This window comes from Mauremys mutica, chromosome 1 (genome assembly GCF_020497125.1).
Source record: "Mauremys mutica isolate MM-2020 ecotype Southern chromosome 1, ASM2049712v1, whole genome shotgun sequence".
Lineage (NCBI taxonomy): Eukaryota > Metazoa > Chordata > Testudines > Geoemydidae > Mauremys > Mauremys mutica.
The window spans coordinates 213,711,435-213,735,977 of record NC_059072.1 but is presented as its reverse complement, the minus strand read 5'-3'; the positions used below and the strand labels follow the sequence as shown (position 1 = coordinate 213,735,977).

Genomic DNA, 24,543 nt, shown 5'->3' with positions numbered 1-24,543 from the left:
TTCGACCGGAACACCCGGTCGAAAAGGGATCTTGGCGGCTCCGGTCAGCACCGCCAATTGGGCCGTTAAAAGTCCAGTCAGTGGTGCTGCCTGGCTAACGCAGGCTAATCCTTACCTGTTCTGACACCATGCTGAACCTTGGAAGTGGCCAACAGCTCTGGCTCTAGGTAGGAGTCATGGGGCTCCGTGCATTGCCCCCGCCCTGGCTCCACACTCCCATTGGCCGGTTCCTGGCCACAGGGAGTTGGGGAGGCGGTGCCTACCGATGACAGCAGCACACAGAACTGCCTGCATGCCTCCGCCTAGGAGCCAGACCTGCTGCTGGCCGCTTCTGGGGCACAGCGTGGTCCACAATGCCAGGACAGGCAGGAAGCCTGCCTTAGCCCCCTCCCCACCCCCCACCAGGAGCCACCGGAGGTAAGCCCACGCCCCAATCCCCTGCCCCAGCCCTGAGCGCCCCCCCAACCTGAAGCCCCCTCCTACACCCCAAACCCCTCATCCCCGCCCCATCCCAGAGCCAGCACTCCCAGCCCAGAGCCCTCACCCCTTCCCACATCCCAACCCCCTGCCTCAACTCACAGCACTCTTCCACACACCGAATCCCTCGGCCCCACCCCCGAGCCTGGAGCACCCTCCTGCACCCCAAACCCCTCATCCCTGGCCCCAGTCCAGAGCTCACACCCCCATCCGGAGCCCTAACCCCCTCCAGTACCCCAACTCACTGCCCCTTCTCAGAGACCCCTCCCGCATCCTGAACCCCTCATTTCTCGCTCCACCCCAAAGCCCACACCCCCAGTTATACCCCACTACACACCCCAACCTCCTGTCCCAGCCCAGGGAAAATGAGTACGAGCCCCCAGGGGGAAGGGGAATGTAGTGAGCGGGAGGGGAGTGGGCTCGGGGAAGGGGCAGGGCTAGGGTGTTCAGTTTTGTGCGATTAGAAGGTTGGCAAACCTACCCTTAGGGTATGTTCTAGACAGCAAAGAAAACCCTGTGGCTGGCCTGTGCCAGCCAGCTCGGGCTCTGAGAGCTGGAGCTACAGGTCTGTTTCACTGTGTGTAAACTTCTGGGCTTGGGCTGCAGCTCAGGTTTGGGACCCTCCTACCTCACAGGGTCCTAGAGCCCAGGCTATCCAGCCCAAGCATGGAATTCTATGCAGCAGTGAAATAGCCCCACAGCCAGAGCCCTGCAAGCTCAAATTGGTTGGCACGGGCCAGACTTGGATGTCTAGTTGCTGTGTAGAAATGTCCTCAGTTTCTAAAACAGTGGTGAACATGGGTTATATTACTCTAGCATCTGCACCTAATGGGTCATTTTTCTAATGGAGAACAGGCCCATGAGAGCTACTCAAATCTGCAATTCACTTTCCTCAAACGACTCCATTAGAGGCCAAATTTCTCAACTTTTAGGGCATGTTGGAAAACTCCTGTATTTTCATAGACATTTAGGGAGGTAAGAGATGACAGCAAATTTGTTGAGCAGTTTGTTGGAAGAGGCTGATGTTTTGAGACACGTTTCTTCCCCCGCCCCCTTTGATTGTGCATATTTTACATTTTTTTTTAAAGTTCTTGGAGCAATAGATTTAAACTTTTCATACAACTATGAAGAACAAAGTAAAAAGTGTGTAACAGTTACATAGACGTGACTTCAGAATTTATTTTCTTAACAACGACATTATTTTCTCAAAACCATTCCAAGGCCACTATGGTTTAAATATTTGCTGGTTTTAACTACTTGGTACTTTTGTTACACAAAATATGTAGGATGTCTATTTTCTCTAATCTTAGAAAACATATTAAATGCATCCTTTAAAGTTACTGTCATTACTACTGCAATATAAAACTTACTTCTTTTGGTGTGAAGTACAACAAACATTGCAGAGTTGACTTCCCCTCTAACTCCACAGAATACAAATACGGCCGCAGAGGACAATAATCAACCACTGTCAAACAAAATATAGAGATAGTTATGTGTTACAATAGTATACTCAAACCTTTGCAAATGCTACCATATTACAAACTGATTACCAATATAGGATAGATACAATATCCTTTGTAATTAGGGCTGTCAATTAATCGCAGTTAACTCATACGATTAACTCAAAAAAGTTAATCACGATTAATCACACTTTTAATCACACTGTTAAACAATAATTGAAATTTATTAAATATTTTGGATGTTTTTCTACATTTTCAAAAATATTAATTTCAGTTACAACACAGAATACAAAGTGTACAGTGCTCACATTATTTTTATTCCAAATATTTGCAGTATAAAAATGATAAAGAAATAGCATGTGAATGCCCGTTCTCACTTTCAGGTGGCATCATAAACAAGAAGCAGGCAGCATTATCTCCTGCAAATGTAACCAGACTTGTTCATCTGAGCGACTGACTGAAGAAGAAAGAGGACTGAATGGACTTGTAGGCTCTAAAGTTTTACATAGTTTTATTTTTGAATACAGTTTTTTGTGCATAACTCTACATTCGTAAGTTCAACTCTCAACATAAAGAGACTGCACTACAGTACTTGTATTAAGTGAATTGAAAGGCACTTATTTACAGTGAAAATATTTATAATAAAAAATATAAAGTGCGCACTATGCGCTTTGTATGCGGTGTTGTCATTGAAATTAATATACTTGAAAAAGTGAAAAACGTCCTAAAATATTTATATAAATGGTATTCTATTATTGTTTAATTGTGCAATTTGATTAATCGCACCATTAATTTTTTTAATAGCTTGACAGCCCTAATTGCACAATTAATTTTCTTAATTGCCCGATTAATCACGATTAATTTTTTAATCACGCAACAGCTCTATTTGTAATGTATTATGGCTGAATTCACTATTTCTTACTTGTAAGATACAGTCTAATCCTAGCTCTAAGGTTTTCCTATCTACTCTCTAAAGCGGTGGTACTGAAGTCAATGCATGATATACCCCATGCACATACCAGCTGTTTATGCCTGAATCTCTAGAACTTCCACCATTTAGTTCCTGGATTACATAAGGAAGCTCTCCAACAAGCCTATTAAAATTTATATTTAAAAAAGAAAAAAAAAACACAAACATGAAAAATAAATATCCTACTGCTATTATGTTATTGGGCTACTACGGCTCATTGGTGTTTCTAAGCTCTTTTTTCATTGTCATAACATTAATCAGTTTTTTTTTCTCCCCCCCAAAGGATTTTGAGGCTAGGACCACACTAAAAAGTTAGGTCAACCCAGCTATGTCACTCAAGGACATGAAAAATCCAACCCCTGAGCAATGTAGTTAAGCCGACCTAATCCCCAGTGTAGACAGCACTAAATTGACAGAAGAATTCTTCAGTCAATCTAGCTACCACTTCTACAGGAGGTGGACTAACTACAGCGACGTGAGAACCCCTCCTGTTGCCGAAGTGAGTGTCTACACTGAGGATATTTCTACACTGCAACATAAGCCTTTGCATGAGCCCAGGCTCAAGCCATCTACACTGTAATTGCACTAACCCAGGACTTGGACCCCAGGTCCCAGGACACTGCAGGGCTGGAGGGTCCAAGCTCGATTTAAGCTGGGATACAGAGTCTGAGACCTATAGCTTTGCAACGTAGATGCAGCCTCACTTGACGCAGGTCCTGGGAGTCATCCAGAAGTATCCCACAATTTCATGGGACAACTTCCTTAGTCCTCTGTAACCCAATAATCTGCAATCCACTCTACTGCAAATGGAAGACGCACCCCTTTGGAAGACGCACCCCTGCAAATCCGTGTATATCTACATCCATGGACCATTGTTGTAGATCATGGATCAGATGCAGATACAAATTTTGTATCCATGCAGAGCTCTAAATACAGGATCTCAAAGTCAGGGAAGCAGTTATCTGCAGCTCAAAGCCTATGAGGCTGCTTCCCTGCCTTCAAGATTCTACATTCCCTCTCCCCACTATATACAGAGAAAGGGGGGGGGCAGGTGAAAGATCAAGACAAGCAGCAAAATCCACCCTGCTCACTTACTTTGCAGAAGCAGCTGCCTCCCTCTCCAACAGACCTGATAAAGCAATGAACTCAGGAGAGGTTTCCTAAATTGCTTGGCTGCTTAAAACACAGTGATAGGAACATGGGGAATTTTGCTCCCTGTCCTGATCTATCACTTTCTCGTACTCTGTATACGGAGGGAGAGGAAATGTAGGCTCTTGAAAGCGGGGAAGCAGCCTCAGAAGTTATGAGCTGCAGACAGCTTCTTCTCCACCTTTGAGATCCTACTTCCAGAGAAGATGGAAGTCCAAACCTCTCACTATGCCACGCTTGCTGTACCTCGACACAGCCCTGCAACTTGGAACATACAACCCAGAAACTCATTTAAATTCAGCAACCACACCATCACTTCTGCCTAAGGGAAATGAAATCCACTGGAGAGGGATCTCCATAGTACAGGAGAGATCCAGGGCCAAATTTAACCCTCACGTTTACGTGTCTTGCCCTATGCATGTGTGAAAGCACAATATGAACAAGAGCCAACTGTGACTCAGGAATTACTGAAGTCCGTAGCAACAGACATAAGACCTTTTGAGGTAGTCAGTGGCGAGGGATTCCTTGCATATTTTCAATGTTTGATTAACACAGGTACCAAATATGGTCAAATGGATGCACATGCACTAATACCACATTCCACAACATTAGCCCGGCATGCTGCATTTGTGGCAGAAGAAAAAAGAAAAATCTCCATGGAGCTGAAAAACATTCTTGGCACAGTGGGTGGAAGGGTGACCCTTGATCTTTGGACAGTTTGGAATGGTGGAGCACGTGGTTTGTGTGACTCAGCATGTCAGTGGGAAAACAAAAACTGCAGAGGACATTCTTTTGGCTGTTATTCAGGCACTCAGAAGATTTGATATAAACAATATTACCAACTGGATGATTTTCATCATGGACCGGGAAGCGAACATGGTTGCATCCCTCAAGTCCTGCATGCGAATAAGCTGCTCAGCACACATTATAAATACCACACTTGATCATACTACCAAACTGGGAAACCAGAAAGAGGAAGCAGTAACCTGATCCAGCAGATCCACGCATGCTGAAATCTCATTACTTACTTCAGGAGATCTGGACTTCAAAACAGACTGAAAAAAAGTCTCTGAAAGGAGATGTAGAAACATGACGGAACAGCAAACCATCCATGTTTAAGACAATTGAGGAGCAGTGGGACAGAATATATGAATTTTTGACAGAAAAGGGGGGGGTAAACTCAGCTCATTGATAGCATAGACCACTAGACCTTGAGCATTGTAATAGAGTTCCCACAGCCCTGCAAAGGAAGCGTCAGATGCACTAGAGCAGTCACAGCCCACTCTCCTCTTGGTGCCCATTTGGTACCAAAGGCTGAAAAAGCATCTCCATCCTTCTACCACTGATGTAAACAGTCTAAGTCAACTCAAATCCCAAGCTTCGCAATGTCTCATCAAAAAGGTTGAAATCAAGCCTATGCACAGAGTAGCAGTTTTCCTGCACCCACAAATGAAGGAGATGAGAGTTTTCAGTGAAAAGGAGAGACAGGAAGTTTATCAAGAAACCAAGAAGCTTGTCTTATTGCAGGAGAAAAATATTCCTGCAGTGAATCTTATGCTTCTTTCATCAGTTACACAGACTCCATCACCAAAGGAGACACAATGGTCACATACAGAGTTTGAGGATTCAGATAGCGATTGTGGAAGTGACGATGATGAAACTGACAAAGAATGAAGATGTGTTGTCTCCACCACTTCAGCAGTTATACAAGCACAACTTTGCCCTTCTCAGTCGAGTTGCACTGTTTGTGCATTCCATCCCTGCATCTAGTGTGTGACGGGTCCTCCCCCCCCCGCGGTGCCACCTGGAACTCAGGTACAGCTGAGCCCTCTGTCTCACCAATCTGGGTTCCCTCTTGCATTGTGACAAGCTGCAAAGCCCTTCAAGCTTTCACCAACATTTTTTTAACTGAAAAATTGCTTACTTTCTAATTGTTACCACATAATTATAAAATCAATTGGAATAACAATACTGTACTTACATTTCAGTGTGTAGTATGTGGATCAGTGTAAACAAGTCATTGTATGAAATGTTAATGTGCACTGTCTTTTTATGTAGCCAGTTGTAAAACTAGGCAAGTATCTAGATGAGTCGATGTAGCTCCTGGAAGACCTCAGCCTACCCCCAAGGGTACATGTACCCCTGATTGAGAGACACTGTTGTAAGCAGCAATTGGAAGGGTTTTTGGCCACCGCGGCTATTCGGACCCAGCCAGCCCAGAAATGCCGCCTTCACAGGGGCCGCCGCCTCAAAGCGCCCCTGCACTGGCCTCCCTGAGAGGGGCTACCTGGAAGCGGCTCAAACCATCGGGACTAAAATCCGCTCGCAGCCACCGCGGACTCCAGCCGCCGGTGAGCGCTGGCGAGCCAGGCGGGGAGGCAGGGAGCAGGCCCAGCACAGAGGCCCGTTTGTCTGAGCAGGGAGCGGCGGCGAGGACACAGCCGAGGGGCAGGCCCCGCTGCAGCGTGGGAGGCGGAGCTGCTGGCCCTAGGCCGCCAGGGGAGCGCGCAGGTCACCGCCTGCCCCAGCTGGGCCCGGGGATCCTGCTGCTCCTCGCCCACCGCCTCAGCCGGTGCTGAGCTGTCCTGCCGGCATTCGCAGGGACCACACCCAGCTGTGTTAATGAATGCTCTGGCCAGCCACTCATGAACCCACAATAGAGAGGCTACAGCCAAAATACCTACAGCTCCCCAGCCTAGGACCCTGAACCATCCTGCCCTGGTCAAAAACCTCAGTATGAAATTTATTACCCAGTCTGCCACTTCTACAAAGGAAAGTGGACATGCACTAACACTTGTTTCTGAGCTGAGACTTTTCCCTTTGCACTTCTAACAATGCACAGTGTTTTAGGTAAAATACAAAATAGATTTACTAGCTAAAGAAAGATAGATTTTAAGTGGCAAGTGATGGCAAACAAACAGATCAAAGTAGATGACCATAAGAAGTAAAACAAAACCAAAATCTAAACCTGATGTATTTGTTAGGATTCAAATCACACAGTGTCTCACCCAGTTAGATAGTACAAGCAGGTTAGCTTTTGCTTACACAGGCAGGCTTCCTTCTTTCCTGCCTGCGACCAGCACAATTCAAGGCAGGTAGATAGCCCTACAGTGCTTAATTTGTATTGAACAAGGTTTCAGGGCTCAGCCTTGGCAAGCCCTGGAACAAATTAAGCACAGGCTGGGCAGCTAGAGAGCACCTTTACCGCCCTCCTATGCTTCTCAACCTTGCACTCCCCACTCGTCCCTAACTCTTGGACCCCCCTCCTGTGCCCATTTGGGGAAACGGACCTGAAGTCACAGAGCACCTGCTGTCGCTGCTCCTCTCCCCGCACACATACACATAGGGTGACTTGCCAATCCGAGACGTGCCAGGGCTCAGCCCAAGCAAAAATTAAGCACTGTAGCCCTGCAATAGTATTCCCCTTGCATGCTTCCACAGGGAGAACAGACACTCTGTCCCTTGCATTATCTGGACTATTGAGAGTATCATCAGCTTCAGTTACCTCTATCAGCAACTCACACTAGGCGACGCAGATAATCCCATAACCTAGTTTTGAGGGGGTGGGGGGGGGGAAATCTGTGATCAATTAAAAAACCCAAGCAGCCTGCCAGAGGAACTAGTACTCATGGCTTTCTTTTCTCACCAGTAAAACATTGCACCACATGCAGCAAACAAACAGTTTTAATGATTGAGACCTCAGTGGGGCTTTAAATCAATAGCATATTGCAGACCACAGCAAGAAGTGTTGAGCAGGAAGCCCGGAGACTGACAGTTACAGGACAAGCAGGCAAAGGCTCCCTCCTCAGCCCCTGACATCCCAGCTGTTGGGAGAAGACTGCAAACACCGAGTGATAAAGGCAAAAATCTGGATGGAAAAACACTGCTAATTTCCTCAACACACGAACCGCTACGGGGGGAAACCAACCTTAAGTCAAAGAGCTGGTGCAAAAACTGGGATTGCTGAGCTCTAAGTGTGATGACTTTATAAATCACAAGCTAAATAGGCAGCAGACTTTTTTATTTTATAGTTCAGTTTGTGATTTTGAGCATTATTGGCTTGAGATATTTATTATATTATTTTTAATATAAAAGGTTATTTGTTCTGATGCCTGATGTATAATAAGATTGATGTTTAAAAAACACAACAATGTGCACATTTATTAAACAATATAGCTTTCTTATATAGCGCTCTCTCTCTCTCCCCCCGCCCGCCCCCGAGAGGCACTGTGAGATACCATGCTGCTGCGGACGCGGTGAGGATACAGATAAGAGACAGAGTGCAGATCGTGGAACAGATACAAGTTGATTCTTGCGGATGTGGATCCACCTTGTGGTATCCAGGCAGGGCTCTACAGCTCAGGTCACCGTCAGTGTTCCCTCTAATTTCTCCACACATGTGTGGAATGAATTTTGCTATGTGCACCAATATGGAGGTGATGCGTGGGAGGAGGCTAAGGGCTGGGGAAGAGGATTGGAGTGCAGGGGGTGAAGGCACTGAGGTGGGGCCAGGGATGAGGGTGCTCTGGGGCTACAGCGGGATTTCTCTCTCTCCCTCTCCCCGCCACAGCTGCTCAGGCCACGGGATAGGTGTTCCTTCCCCAGCTGTGGCAGGTCCAGGTCAGGACTGGGTTGGGGCTGCATTCAGGCTGCCCCTCCCCCCGCCGGAGCTGTGTTGGGGCCACCCCCTCCTGGCCGCCGTGGCAGTCCGGCCGGGGATGTGTTGGGGGCCACCCCTCCCCCAGCCGCCATGGCTGGGCGAGTTCCCTGAGTGCCTGCGCGGCACTAAATAGGCTGCTGCACGGCCACGCAGCTCACAGGGAACTTAGGTCACCATTAACCCATTCTCTTCTGATATGGGAGCACACTATCAGAGAGCCTCCTGGGTTTGCAATGAGATTGGTGAGCTGTTCAAACTTCCTGTAATGTGCAGGGCAGGCAGTAAAGTTTTCTCACAGTGCACCGCAGTCCTAGAACTAGAGCGGCCACAATTTGGGGGGGCACTAAGGACTCTTGAATATCATTACTTTGACTTGGGTCTGCGCACAAAGCCTTAGGTTTGAGCATGGGTGGGTGGGTGGGGGAAGAGTCTTAACATAGGATTTAAATACAACGTAGACATCCAAGACCAGGGTTTCCTAACAGGAGTCAATGCCCCACTAACCAGGGCTTACATTGCAGTGTAGACATACCCTGAAACACTGCAGTGGTACAGCTATAATGCTACAGCTGTGCCACTACAGTGCTTCTAGTGAAAACACAGCCTGACTTACTTCGCCACAGCAACCACTCAATAGAAATCCTATTTAACATTTCCGCAATGCACAAATGTAAAAACAAACAAAATACAAATGACTGAAATATTTGAAAACCAAAACTTAAGTGAGCATTCATTTTGGGGGAGGAAATTCTTTTCTTGTATTCACAGAAAAGTCTTTTAAAGGAAAAAATATCTTGTGAAAACGTTTCTTGCTCAAGCCAAATGTCTTTCTTTGGAGAAAATGAAGGGAAACCAGTCAAAAATTAGACTTTGGCTCTCCTGTAATAATCATTTTTAAGAATAATCCTGCTATCTAGATAAACACAACACACAATAAAGAGGGAAAGAAAAAAGGATAGATAAGAAAGACAAACTGCTATCTTTCTGTTGTTACTTCATTCACATTTTGCGGGTAAGATACATAAACAGGTTGGTCACAAACAGGTTGCATTAGTCTCTGGATCCTGGTGCACTTCCCTCCATCTGAGGAAACAACATCTGGGATCTGACTTGCATGCTGTGGTCTTCTCCCACTGGTTCTCCTTCATGCTGGAATAAGCCTGCTTACTCTCGCTTAGCCTGCCATGCTCTTTATGGCAATAATACAATGGATTTAAATCAATGCCAAAACTGACAGAGTTTTGAACAAATTAGACAGAAGATAGAAAGATAGGAGAGTGAACAGAAAGTAGAGCAGAGTTAAATTATACACTATGAAAGCAGTAGAAGGAATGCTAAACCTGGCATTGTAGAAATTACCGAGACCCAGTTGTCCTCATAGCAATAACATGACATCTGATGTTCTTAGAAAGGGTCTTTCTGCTTTGCCAATGCTCCATTTGTGGCCTGGATGAACGGAAAAGTCACCACAAAGGCAAAAGTCATGTTTGCATTGTTGGTGACAGGATGTACTGAAAAACTCTGTGCTTCTCCCACAACATGACCAGAAGGGACAGACAATTAGTCAGTGTTTTCACAAAGGTCCAAATCAAGATGGCTGCAGGACTATTAACACTGGCAACGCCTTCCTTTTCAAGAAACTGCTAATCTATTCATATGTCAACTTTTAACCTCATAAGCATTCTGAGATATTATATTACCACCTTCATAAAGTCTACAAGATTCAATTTACATGTTTTTCTTTGGCTCCATTCTGTGCATTCTTCCAACAAAAGATTTATGAAACTATCTGTTTTGGGTTAAGATGACCCTTTTAAAGCCTTAAATAGCACAGGTTTCAACATAACTTTTCAAAGACAGCTCATAAGAGAGTATGCCACCTCAAGAAGAGTACTCTGCAACTCTGGGCCTGTGAAGGGTGGGTGACTGAGTGAGACTGCACTGTGATGAAATCTTCCAGAAGCAGAATTCAGGCAATTTCTCCCTTCTTCCATGGGCACCATCTGCCAGGATTCTCTCTGGGACAGTGAGTAGCTCTAAACCAGTGGGGGCCAACCTGTGGCTCTGGAGCCACATGCGGCTCTTCAGAAGTTAATATGCGGCTCATTGTATAGGCACCGACTCTGGGGCTGGAGCTACAGGCACCAACTTTCCAATGTGCCAAGGGGTTCTCACTGCTCAACCCCTGGCTCTGCCACAGGCCCTGCCCCCACTCCACCCCTTTCCGCCCCCTCCCCTGAGCCTGCCATGCCCTCGCTCCTCCCCCTCCCTCCCAGAGCCTCCTGCATGCCACAAAACAGCTGATCGGGAGGTTTGGGGAGGGAGGGAGGAGGCGCTGATCAGTGGGGCAGCCGGTAGGCAGCTGGGAGCGGGGGGAGCTGATAGGGGGCTGCTGACATATTACTGTGGCTCTTTGGCACTGTACATTGGTAAATTCTGGCTCCTTCTCAGGCTCAGGTTGGCCACCCCTGCTCTAGACAGTGTTATGAGCTGAGTTAAACCTTGTTAATGGTTGAGTTAAAACCTCACTGAAAATCAAGCATCAGTGTGCCCTTCCTTTGAGAGAGTTGTAAGAGACAGTTAAGGCGGCCACATCTAAAACAAGGCATAATGGAGTCTGCCCGGAAACTAGCAATATATAGGTGGAGGATTCCACTGGACATTGTTTTGATCAGGTGAGTGGAAAAAGCCTAGCTGGGGAAGGGAGGCAGACAAGAAACAGACATAGATTGATGATTGGCTTTCGTTCTGCCACCAGCATATAAGCACTGTATGGCCCTAGAGGAGCCTAGAGGAAGATTCTTCTGGGTCTGATGCTGGCTAAAGAGGCTTTGAGCTGTAAGCAAAGACGCTATCCACTGTTTTTTGGTTCCTCCTGCATTCAGAGAAGCAGGACTTTGTACATTCCTTAGAAATCAACAAGAACTCAAAGAAAATACCAGACTTTGTCACTTTCTAGTTCCAGCTGGAATATCCCCAGGACCCCAAACTTGACTAGCCACTCAGGGGCAACAATATGTCTCAAAAGAAAATGAGCCATGACAGTACACAACAGAGAACATACGAACAACAGGTCAGAAACTGACAAGTAACTTGAATACACCTTCCTAAACCCACCTACACAGTAGGGATAAGATACCACCTTAAGTTTTTGGAAGCACATTGAAAGACGCATGATCAAAAGCTAAAACTTTCAAAATCTGGCCAACTCAGATAAAAGGCATCCAAAAGAGAAAATAAAAAAAAAATCTAGAAGACAAAAGAGTACGGGCTCCCTTGCTTCAGAAATAGGTTTTGCAGAACTGAAACAACAAAGCTGGATTTCTCCCTAAAGGCCAAACCCAAACATTAATGCTTTGTAAACGTCCATGTGAACAGCCACCGTGTGGCTGTCTTGAGTGGAAATTCCCCTGCCACTAACAACAGAAGTTGCTCTGTCCTAACTAGCATAAGCAAAGACAATACACAACTGCAGGTGTGCCAGCCATCTCACAGCCGAGACAGGTACAACAGACACCCACTAAAAGTAAAACACAGTCTCTTTCATGACAATATTACTGTAGGAATTAGTATTAAAACACAGTTGTGGGATATTTCTAAAATCTTTAATTTAAGCCAAGTACAAACTCAGATAGTTAATTGTTCATTTTGTGAGGAAAAACCTCAACTGGATAGGTATAAGGTTGAAAAGTTAGCATGATGCTAGAAATCTACCTTCACATAACGAGGGAATCAAGAACAGGACTATAACATCAAGTTATTTTTTTAACAAGCATAAAATAAGGTTGTTTATAAAAAAAAGCTTAGATTTTTGACACTTCTCTAGCATTATCTCCAAAGCATTTGTATCATTTCTGTAGAACACTTGTCTTGTATAGAAAAAGTAGTCCAAGCAAGGTAAAACTAATGTCATTTTACAGGACTAGTATAAGCTCTTAATTATATTAAAAGCTAAGAAACAGCAACTACTTCACACAATGCCTTTAAAAACTTTCTATACAATAGTGAATCAGTAAGATTTTTATACAAGAAGAACTTCAGCTTGGATTTCTTTTACTGCTATCATATTTTTCTATTAATTACAATTCTGAAATAACACAAGAAAGTACCTGACTGGTCTTTGAAGTTCAGTGTAAAGTCTTTATATTTGGATAAATCAAACTCCACCCTTGCACGTGCTACTCCTTTGTTCTGAAGCAAAAAGGGAATTCCTTGGGTGGAACCAGCATAAACACCATGGAAGTTAAAGGATTCCTGTTAAGTTTAAGAACAAACAAACAAATGTAAGAGAGTGTTATAAAGGTCATATGTATAGCTGGAGAGTACTTTAAAAATACTGCAGTTCAGAGATCCATAAGTTATCCTATATTAACTGGACCTCTCAGTTCACCAACTGCCTATCCAGCTCCTTTATTGGCCCTAGGTCTTTCCTGGGTGCCAAAGACCACAGTTTAGGAACCACTGCTGTACCACTAGTGAAATCACCATTGATTGTACCACTAGTGAAATTTTTCAAATTGAGTATCGTTTTTCAATTAATTTCATTCTATTTCTCCTCTTCTCCTTCCTTCATCTTTATAACCTTTACATACTATGCATTTAGACAGTTAAATCCCTCAGCTGCCACAGGTATATTTAATTTTTAATCTCTCTTCACATTCACCTCAGTCCCTTTGCATGAAATAATTTATAGAAAAATAAACTGAAAAAATGTGAATAACTAAGGAAGGAAAATTCTGACACCTGACTACAAAAGTAATAATTAAATAAAACTACAAATCTTACCTAGAACTAATAATTAGTGTAATAAAAGATACCTCATACTTACTACACTAATGCCTATTTCAGGGGCCTCTACAGATCCACCAATCCTAAATTCCAATACTTTTCCATGGCGGACTGCTACCTAGTTGAAAGAAAAAGTAAAATTGTCGACATTGTAATTATTACATTACTTTGCCATCACAACTGTTCCATTATATTATGTACTGTATAGTAACTGACAATTTTAAATAAGACAGCTTTAAATAATAGACAACAGAAAGACACAGCCATGGATTTCTACTGCATAGGTTCCCATGAAAAGAACCGCCCCACATTCTAAAGTTATTTTGCTATGAAAATATTATAATGAAGTCTAAAAATGCTGTATTGGTTTCTATAATATACACATGCAATGATTCCAGTGGGTTATAGAATCACTGGGTAAAAGTAGCAGCTCTGTTGGATACCAAGCAGGATAATGATAGCCACTACTGAAGGAGGGAACCGAACTGAAGGAAAGAGCAGCTCTTTGCAGCCAGGAGAGAGAGCAATACAGGAGGGAGTACACAGCTGTTTTCTATGGCAGGCAGGAGCTGAGTGGAGGAAATCTGTCCAGTGAGAGCAGGAACCGGTAGGTAGGTTTCTTGAGACAAGCCACAATGGAAAGAAACAGGTATTACAGCTAGGTCAGGAGAAGTGCTGCAGCTACCTCAGGAAGTAGCAGAAGTGGAAGGGAGTGGGTGGACGTTGGGTTTAGTAGTATGGTATTAGGGGACAACAGCAAGTGGAGAAAACAGTAGCGGGATCAGAAGGTGTGGCCAGGTCTGGGCACATGACAGCATCCATTGAAAATTATTTGAATGTTTTTCTTGCTGCAAGATGAATCCAGCAAACTTATCAGACTCCTGTACAAATCAAATCCAGATCAGGTATTTGTTGGATCCCTAATCTCAAAATCAACCTTTATAATGAAGCACTTTCAGAACTCAGTTTCCTTGCGATGCATACAAAAAAAGAGGCAAATAATCTAAACGCTCTTCAGTAGTCTAAGCCCTATCACTCTAGAGAACATGAAAGTAGATGTAAGAACTAAGCGCAGTGCTCCATTCTCCCACCACAGAATACAAACCACTTCCACTGTTTTCTGTGTGACTTACTTGTACCCTGTGCTTGGAGAATAGAGCCTTGAAATATAAAGTACTATTTCCAGGCCACACGTGTAGCCCAAGCAGCTATTTTTTGTACTAAATGAAATGGAGCAGATTAATTTACTGACTGAAAGTTTCTATCCTAAAACATATCCTTTATCAGTCTCTTTATTAAAAAGAGTTTATTCACCTAAACCATTAAAATAATTACAATCAAACCAAATGATCACTGTAAGTGGTAGACCTCAATATTGATGCAAAACTGATTATTAATAAATTTATTATAATTTATTCTTCTGTTGGTTCAATACAAACTTGCCTGTGCCTTTACTGAATTTAAGAAATATGAACAATGTTTTTAAAAAACACACAATGCTTACAGAAATAACAGTTTTATGTTCTCAGTTGATTAATTATATGAAATGTTAATGCTAAAGAGATGCCTAAGAAAGGTCAATTCAAATAGTGACAGGCTCCCAAAATGTCAAAGGAAGATAATACATTTAGAGGTTTATTGACTCAGTGGTTCATACAGACTTTGAAATGCAACTTCTAGAATGTCTATTTCCATTTTAACTTTCTAGACTATCATGCTGTATGCACTGTTTTTAAAGATGTAGATAAGTATTGGTTATTATGCTTTTATATAAAATATAATAGATGCTATTAAGTGCAAGTTTTAAATGTACTGCAAAATGGCGGATCTTAAACCTAAGAACCATTGGGTCAAAATGGCCAGAATACCAGCAAGATTGTCTGATCAAAGTCCAAAGCACATCCCTCTAGTATGAGGCAGAATCTGGCACCAAGATTAATTTAATCTCGAGCAACAGATTTTATAAGAATATTTAGGGATACATTGTGTTCTCAAAGCCAAGAAAGTGGGTCTTTCCCCCTTCCCTTTTCAAAGACAAAGCCTATGTTTTAAAACCCTCAAAGAATTACAGAAATATTAAATATATTTTCTTTTAGGAGGTAAGCTAAAGTCTTCATTCCTCAGATGTAAAGGAGAATAATTATGGTTGGGAAATGATTTGTACAAGGCCTTTTCTAACTTCTGAATTCATATTGCTGCTTAAAGATGAAAACCCTTTGTTCCTTAAATGCGTCAATAAGTTTCTTTTGTGATGTTAATTTGCATCTAAATGCAAGCCTCATAATAACTTCCTAATGTCATTGTAATGAGAATAGGAGATGTTTTATGTACAAATACAGCAAGGTCATTTGATGCTATATCTAGTTACTAATAGAATGTAACACGAGTATAAAAATATTGATAAGAAAATTAGTTATCTGGCTATGCTTAAACAATTTATTTACTAAACTCAGAGAGACATGATGTACCTCTCCAAAGCCTGCTAAGAAGAGACAATGCCTTCTCGGATGGGTATTTAAATTTAAAGTCACTGTCTTTAAGAATTAAGGTTAAAAAGATTACTTTGAGAACTGAAAGACTATATACGATATAAGGTTTTTTAGATTCATTTAAAACAAAATTTCATCTCCTATGAAACCTGGACAGCACTGAAGGAAAATATCAGAAAATGGACTAAGTCAAAAGAATTAAAACTGTAAGGACATGTCTACACTAGAGCCCTAAGTTGACTTACAGACACTGCAGTAATTACTGCGGTGGCTGACCTCCACACTACCTTCCTACAGTTGGCGGTAAGCGTCCTCACCAGGAGCGCTTCCACCAACTGAACAGAGTCACTGTGGAGAGCTGAGAGCCAGGGCTCTCAGATCCGTGGAGTTCCTCTCCAGAAGCCCAGCTGCCCCCCCACTCCACTGGGCTCTCGGCTCCCTGCTCCCAGCTGGGAGCAGCCACCGGGGCTTCTCAGCTCCCTGATCGGGGAGCCTCCGGGCAGCAGCCCGGCTGGGAGTGGGAAGCTGGGGACAGATGAGCTCTAGCTGCCTAACTTTCTTCTCAATTTCATGGCTCCAGCCATGAAATTGACAAGATAGCCAACAGCTGATGTAAGGAATGCAGTGTCTACACAGACACTGTGGCCCTAACTACACCGACATAAGCCCTATGTCCCTCGTGGAGGAGGAGTTATGATGTCAGTGTAGTAGAGCACTTACATTGGTGTGACAAGGCCACAGTGCATACCCTGACAATTAGATCAACGTAAGCTGCCTTACATTGACCTAGCTGGGTACAATAGACCAGGCCTAACTTTCAAGTTATGATAATTTTCTGCCACAAAGGTAAAGGCGGTATAACCATCAAGTTGAGGAAAAATTAGAACCCTATTGTCTATGTAGTAACACATTGCATATGTACAGCTGAAACTGCAAACAAGGCAATCCCATTAAGGTGTTGAGCCAATGAAAGGGCCTCAACAGTTGATATTATGAATCCTTCCTCCTCCAGTAAGGTTATGGAAGGAAAGACTATAGACACTCTGTGCTGCTGGTTGCGCAGTTCAAAATCTTCTCCCGTCCTTCATCTTTGCAGCACTCACCACTGCTTATCCTGTTCATCTACAGGAACAAGCAACTAACAACAGTAACATTCAGTGAACAGAAAGGAACATGAAGCAGCATCAAGAAGAAGCAGCCTTTCAGTTCAGCATGAGTTCATCAGCATCATGGGTGACATGAAACTTGCCAAAGCACTGCCAAGGAATTATATTTAAATTGTTCTCGTAATGATTTTATGAAATATTGAAATACTATTGCAACTTAAGATACTAAGAGATCATATTAATATGACCTATTACTAGGATAATCTGATCTCGTTAAACTTAAGATGGTGGACTGTGTATACCTGGAAAGGAAACAAACTCACCTGGATAAACAGAGAAAAATAGTGGGATTTAATTCAGATTTAAGATTCTTGATATTCATTAATTGCCTATCTCAGGACAACTCCTTGAATGGCTTCTTTTAAGTAACTGATTTAAACTCTTTGGTTTCATAGGATTTAAGATTACTCTTCTTTGCTCATTTATAAACTGTTCAGGTTATCCATGATATAACGAATCTTCAGTTACATTCTTCTGCCCACCTATAAACTGTTTTAGTTATCTATGATACTAGTGACTCCTGTTTTAGTTTAATTTTTGGAGTGAGGTATCCTCCAAGAGTAGATCCACTATCAAAAATGTAATCTCTGTTAAAAGCTCTCCACAGAGAGAAATACAGAAGAGATTGTAACTAACAAACCATAAACAATGGTTACTTATTTCATTTTGTTTTTTCTTTCTTCAATAAAATAATAATTAATAACTGATTATTTTTCTTGTCTTTAATCACAGCATCCTGTACAGAAAGGTAGAGAACACCATGTTATTAAAAAAGAATGGAAGTCACATCCCAGAACTAGGATTAAGAGAGACAATTGTTAAGATTTGCCTACTGTTTCTTGCTTTGCTAAACTATAAATTCTAATAGTTTTTCAAATAAAATCACTTGGCACACAATAACTTGAAACACCCCTTTGGAAAGATAAATTGCCTTTGAGCATGAATTTATTTATCATCAATCAGATGTGAAGCTTTTAAGTCTTTCTTCTAATTGCCATTATTTTGAATCCTTTCAAAAAACTCGTTTATATGGTGGATGGTTTGTCTTTGATAAAACATTTGATTCTATTCCAACAAAAAACTTTCAAAAAGGAACACTCCTCACACATACATATGTATTCATAACAAACTCATGATAAAGAGTCCTGTAGCACCTTATACACTAACAGACATATTGGAGCATAAGCTTTCATGGGTGAATACCCACTTTGTCAGACGCATGTGGTGGAAATTTCCTGAAGCAGGTATAAATATGCAGGCAACAATCAGGCTAGAGATAACGAAGTTAGTTCAATCAGGGAGGATGCGGCCCTCTTCTAGCAGTTGAGGTGTGAACACCAAGGGAGGAGAAACTGCTTTTGTAGTTGGCTAGCCATTCACAGTCTTTGTTTAATCCTGAGCTGATGGTGTCAAATTTGCAAATGAACTGAAGTTCAGCAATTTCTCTTTGGAGTCTGGTCTTGAAGTTTTTTTGCTGCAGGATGGCTACCTTAAATCTGCTATTGTGTGGCCAGGGAGGTTGAAGTGTTCTACAGGTTTTTGTATATTGCTATTCCTAATATCTGACTTGTGTCTATTTATCCTTTTACGTAGGGATTGTCCAGTTTGACCGATGTACAAAGTAGAGGGGCATTGCTGGCACATGATGGCGTATATTACATTGGTGGACGTGCAGGTAAATGAACCGGTGATGTTGTGGCTGATCTGGTTAGGTCCTGTGATGGTGTCGCTGGTGTCAATATGTGGGCAGAGTTGGCATTGAGGTTTGTTGCATGGATTGGTTCCAGAGTTAGAGTTACTATGGTGCGGTGTGTGGTTGCTGGTGAGAATATGCTTAAGGTTAGCGGGTTGTCTGTGGGTGAGGACTGGTCTGCCTCCCAAGGCCTGTGAAAGTGAGGGATTGTTGTCCAGGATGGGTTGTTGATCACTGATGATGCATTGGAGAGGTTTTAGCTGAGTACTGTAAGTGATGGCCAGGGGAGTTCTGTTGGTTTCTTTCTTGGGCTTGTCTTGCAGCAGGAGGCTTCTGGGTACGTCTGGCTCTGTTGACTTGTTTCCTTATTTCCTCATGTGGGTATTGTAGTTTTGAGAATGCTTGGTGAAGATCTTGTAGGTGTTGGTCTCTGTCTGAGGGGTTGGAGCAAATGTGGTTATACCTGAGTGCTTGGCTGTAGACACCATCAGCTCAGGATTAAACAGACTGTGAATGGCTAGCCAACTACAAAAGCAGTTTCTCCTCCCTTGGTGTTCACACCTCAACTGCTAGAAGAGGGCCTCATCCTCCCTCATTATCTCTAGACTGATTCTTGCCTACATATTTATACTTACCTCTGGAAATTTCCACCACATGCGTCTGACGAAGTGGGTATTCACCCACAAAAGCTTATGCTCCAATATGTCTGTTAGTCTATAACAGGGGTAGGCAACCCTGCGGCACGTGAGCTGATTTTCAGTGGCACTCACACTGCCCGGGTCCTGGTCACTGGTCTGGGGGCTCTGCATTTTAATTTAAATTTTAAATGAAGCTTCTTAAACATTTTTAAAACCTTATTTGCTTTACATACAATAATAGTTTAGTGATATATTATAGACTTCTAGAAATCGACCGTCTAAAAACATTAAAACGTATTACTGGCACGCGAAACCTTAAATTAGAGTGAATAAATGAAGACTCAGCACACCACTTCTGAAAGGTGGCCAACCCCTGGTCTATAAGGTGCCACAGGACTCTGTCACTTTTTACAGAGCCAGATTAACACAGCTACCCCTCTGATACATAAACTCATCACCTCAAATACAGTATACTTTTTTGAACACAAAACAATAAGATAATGTTTAAAAATTGCTTTTTAAGAAAAAATATACAAACAGATATTCATTTTGAAAAACTGCAGTACCAATCATCAACATTTTTAGGAAAAAAAATACATGTTGGATAAAAACAAATGAGGAGTCTGGTGGCACCTTAAAGACTATTTATTTGGGCATAAGCTTTCGTGGGTAAAAAAACAAAACTCACTTCGTCAGATGCATGGAGTGGGTTTTTTACCAACGAAAGCTTATGCCCAAATAAATCTGTTAGTCTTTAAGTTGCCACCGGACTCCTCATTGTTTTTGTGGATACAGACTAACACGGCTACCCCTCTGATTATGTTGGATTGGATTAATGGAGAGCAAGATTAATAGATAGGCATGCATGTACACACCCACTTAACGAGATAATACACAAATGTTCAGATATTTTAAATACCTCCACTCTGGTATCAAATTTCATTACTGCATTGGGGGTGAAGTCGATTTTGAGATCAGCCTGGCCTCCAACAGGTACTACCCCCTGAGAAGGAGTAATAGTCATTCCAGGCAGGGGGTTCAAATCAAGAACCTTCAAATACAAATAATCATTATAAAACATTGATAGTGCTGTAAATGTATGCTTTTACAGAATTTGGGAAAGACATTTCTTGTCCGGAAGAGTTTACAATTTAGTTAATGTAACCATCGGACTCTATGAGACTAACCTGGGCCTAAAAGTTTAGAACAAAATTTTCAGTTAGGCACCTAAATACATATGTAGGCACCTAAATAAATGATCTGATTTTCAGAAGTTTGGAACATCTGCCAGGTCTTATTGTGGAGCTAACTTTTGCAACCCAACTTTGAACATTTGGGCCTTGACTTTGTTCTTTATGAGCACTCCTGAACATTATAAAATTATGATTTAGTACAATTCCAAAAAGATCCAATACAGCATCTTCTCTAATGGTAGATACAAGCTGAGTGAAAATTATCTGTAAGTTATTCACAGTAGAAATGTGGACAAGACTCCTGCAAAGGGAAGTTTATCTATCCAATCATTTCTGCTTAACTTCTCAGAGGCCATGTAAGCCTAAGAATTTTCCTTATTTTTAATAAACACAGTGTTGCAATAACAAGCATATTATCCTACACTCCAATGTGGTCAGGAGGGCCTTGGCCAATACAGACAGCACTATTAATGAAAGCAAGCTAAAAAAAGTGTACAAGGAAGAGAAACTAGGTCAAGTAGTCCCATGAACCCCTAAAGAGGGTAGGATTCTAAAGAGGATAACTATATTTTGTACAATAAAAATTAAAACTACTTAAAGGGGGGGAATCAATTAGTATACCATAGAGAACACATCTAATAAATGAGAACACAAACTCTAATAAGATATGAAAAACTCTCCAAAATAAGGAAAACAAAACAAAAAACTGTACATCAGCATAATTCAGTTCACCTGGAAGTATGCATGATTATGTCCTGTGTTTTGAAGAATGGCGGTCTTGCAAGTAGTTAATCCTAGAGGAGCATGATTGAAAGGTATCCTTTGTTCCATAAACTGAATACTGGTGGGTCCAAGCTAACAACAATGAAAGGAAGAAAGCAAACATAACATATCACTGAGTGTAAATAAATAATTCAACATAGCTTAATTTTCTTTTGTTTTCACAATAAGCCAGACAATCGTGGAGATGCATAAATTAAACAGTGAAGTAGAATATAAAGGGGAACCAACATTTCTCTATTTTTTGCCAAACCACCTAGATCAAAAAGTAAACCTCTATCAAAGTATCAAAATGTGTTTTATTTCCCTTTGAAAATAAATACTTTTGCTGTATTACTGTACTTCTGTTTAAGTTTCGCATGGCTATCAAATTCGGGTATGAAGTTTTTGCAAAAGCTGATATTATGAGTAAATTTTTAATGCAGTGCAGATAAATATGTGAACAAAAATAAATTATGACCCCACTTACCCGCTAAATTGTTTTTTTTAGTGGCTTGGTCAAAAACAGCACAGGTCATGCATTCCCTCTCCTCACTTTGTTTGACAGGCAAGATGACAATCTAATCACAGTCCTGGATACCCTCCACCACAGCTCCTCTGTTTCTGTAGGTTGATCTCTGATCTGACAGAAATCTGTAAACCTATGGTACCTCCTCGTCTGGAAAGTGAAGTGGTAGGTGTCTGTGCTATACTGATGAAGCATCTTAGGGTATGTCTACACAACAAAGAAAAACCCTCAGCTGGCCTGTGCCAGCTGACTCAGGCTCACAGGGCTCGGACTGCAGAGCTATTTCATTGCTGTGTAGACTTCTGGGCCCAGGCTGGAGCCTGAGCCCTGGGACCCTCCCACCTAACAAGATCGTGGAGCCTGGGCTCCAGAGTGAGCCCAGACATCTACATAGCAATGAAACAGCCCCGCAGCCTGAGCTCTGCACGTCCGAGTTGGCTGACATAGGCAACTGCAGGTGTCAGTTGCTGTGTAGAAGAAATCAGCAGGTAAGTGGGATAAGAATTGTTTTTCTAGGTCTCAGTATGCTACAGCGAGGACCAGCTCTAGGCACCAGCAAACCAAGCACGTGCTTGGGGCGGCACAATTTCAGGGGTGGCGTTCCAGGCGCTCTCGGAGGTTTTGTTGGGTTTTTTTTTGCTTGGGGCCCAGGTTACAGCACAGACCATGTTGTAACAAGCTGTACCAATTCATCTACCCAAACAGTGGCAGGAAAAAGACATTCCAAGCTGACTAAGAAAAAGAGAGCCTGGGGGAAATGTAATGGGAGGATGTGTCTTATTGGCTATCGTTCTTAGGGTACGTCTACACTTACCTGCCCGTTCGACGCGGAGAGTTCGACTTTTTGGAGTTCGAACTATCGCGTCTGATCTAGACGCGATAGTTCGAACTCCGGAAGCGCCGCGGTCGACTCCGGTACTCCACCGCGGCAGAAGGAGTTGACGGAGTCGACGGGGGAGCCGCGGAGTTCGACCCCGCCGCGTGTGGACGGGTGAGTTGTTCGAATTAGGGTACTTTGAATTCAGCTACGCTATTCACGTAGCTGAATTTGCGTACCCTAATTCGAACCCCCTTCTTAGTGTAGACCAGGCCTTAGAGAAAGAATTTCTCATTGGAGCATGAATCTAAAAGTTCTACTGGTGAAGGCACCATCAAAACTACCTCTAAAAATTCACCCAGTAGCGCTGATTTCATCGGAATTAGATTTTTCATGGACCCTTTATTGACCCAGGAAGCAGAGACTGTCCTTCTGGAGCGGCCACCACTTCTAATTCAGCAAAGATTACTAGCAGTTCTGTAAACCTCCCAGATACACGATCTGATGTCTTTAGGTACAACAGACCTTTCCTTGCCTTTCCCTGAACTATGTTTCTAGGAAAATTGTGAACTGTGATTAGGTTTCAGAACCAGGGAGGAGCAGGAACCTTGGTCTGTGCTGTGGAAGAATGAGCCACAGAATTTCTACTCTTTTGATCAATGTATAAGATACAGAACATGTGAGGTTAAAATAAATTTAAAATCAAGAAAATGTTGATTAAAAACCAAAAATGTGCAAAACCATTTGGGTTAAATATTACCTTTGCAAGGCATTTTAGCTTAAGTGTGTTTCCCTGATGTACACACAGATTGAATTCTCCTGTTTCTGGAGAGCAGAAACCTGGATGCCAAACCACTTCACACTCCAGGTCTTTGTATGCTTCTACAATACCTAGATAAATGTGTATAAATATGTAAATATTGACAATTCTAGAAAAATTTTCAAGCTTACTGTATGTGACCGGTTCACATTACTAGAGACATCTGGCCTGAGTTACAAAGGTGCTGAGCAATATACTTAGTTTAAATTAAACCTTGCTTCAAAGTTCTCATAACTGCATAACCCAGTTTATCAATATACTTCAACCGAATGTATCCACAATTTATCAGTCTTTGAGCATGTAAATCACACTCCTGTGCAGGGGCGGCTGTAGGCACCAGCAAAACAAGCTGGTGCCTAGGGCGGTAAAATGTAGGGGGCGTCCCCTGCCGCCGGGGAGGGCGGGAGGCTGGGCCGGCGGACCTGCCGCAGTCATGCCTGCGGGAGGTCCACCGGAGCCTTGGGACGAGTGGACCTGCCGCAGGCATGACTGCGGAGGGGGCGCTCGTCCCGCGGCTCGGCTGGACCTCCCGCAGGCATGACTGCGGCGGGTCCCCTCTTCCCGCGGCTCCGGTTGAGCTCCCGCAGGCCTGCGGGAGCTCAACCAGAGCCGCGGGAAGAGGGGACCCGCCGCAGGACCGGGGAAGGGCGGCGCAGCGCACCGCGCTGCTTGGGGCAGCCTGATTTCTAGAGCCGCCCCTGCTCCTGTGCTATTTAAAAAGGAAGGTATTTAAAAAAAAATAGATCACCAAAAGTGATGTAAATCCATCCACAAATTATTGTTTTTATTTGGAAATTATTTTTCCAATTCCCAAATGTATATCCTCTTTATATCCACAGATATAAATTTTGTAACCGTGCACGGCTCTACACCCACAGCTTTAGAGTTCTAACTCAATCTTAAATATTACAAAAATGAGTGCGTATAGGTGAACC

At 42.9% G+C, this 24,543-nt stretch overlaps 1 protein-coding gene across 2 annotated transcripts in view; it reads right to left on the bottom strand.

Moving 5' to 3' along the window:
• Positions 1 to 24,543, bottom strand: part of CFAP47 (cilia and flagella associated protein 47) — a 647,660-nt gene that overhangs the window by 570,049 nt on the left and 53,068 nt on the right. For both annotated transcript variants that reach the window (XM_045022903.1, XM_045023700.1), the window contains 6 exons: positions 23,549 to 23,679; positions 21,416 to 21,538; positions 20,410 to 20,541; positions 13,545 to 13,622; positions 12,826 to 12,970; positions 1,848 to 1,942 (listed from right to left, as the gene is read on the bottom strand). In XM_045022903.1, coding sequence (XP_044878838.1) covers positions 1,848 to 1,942; positions 12,826 to 12,970; positions 13,545 to 13,622; positions 20,410 to 20,541; positions 21,416 to 21,538; positions 23,549 to 23,679 — 704 coding nt within the window. The remainder of the gene's footprint in view (positions 1 to 1,847; positions 1,943 to 12,825; positions 12,971 to 13,544; positions 13,623 to 20,409; positions 20,542 to 21,415; positions 21,539 to 23,548; positions 23,680 to 24,543) is intronic.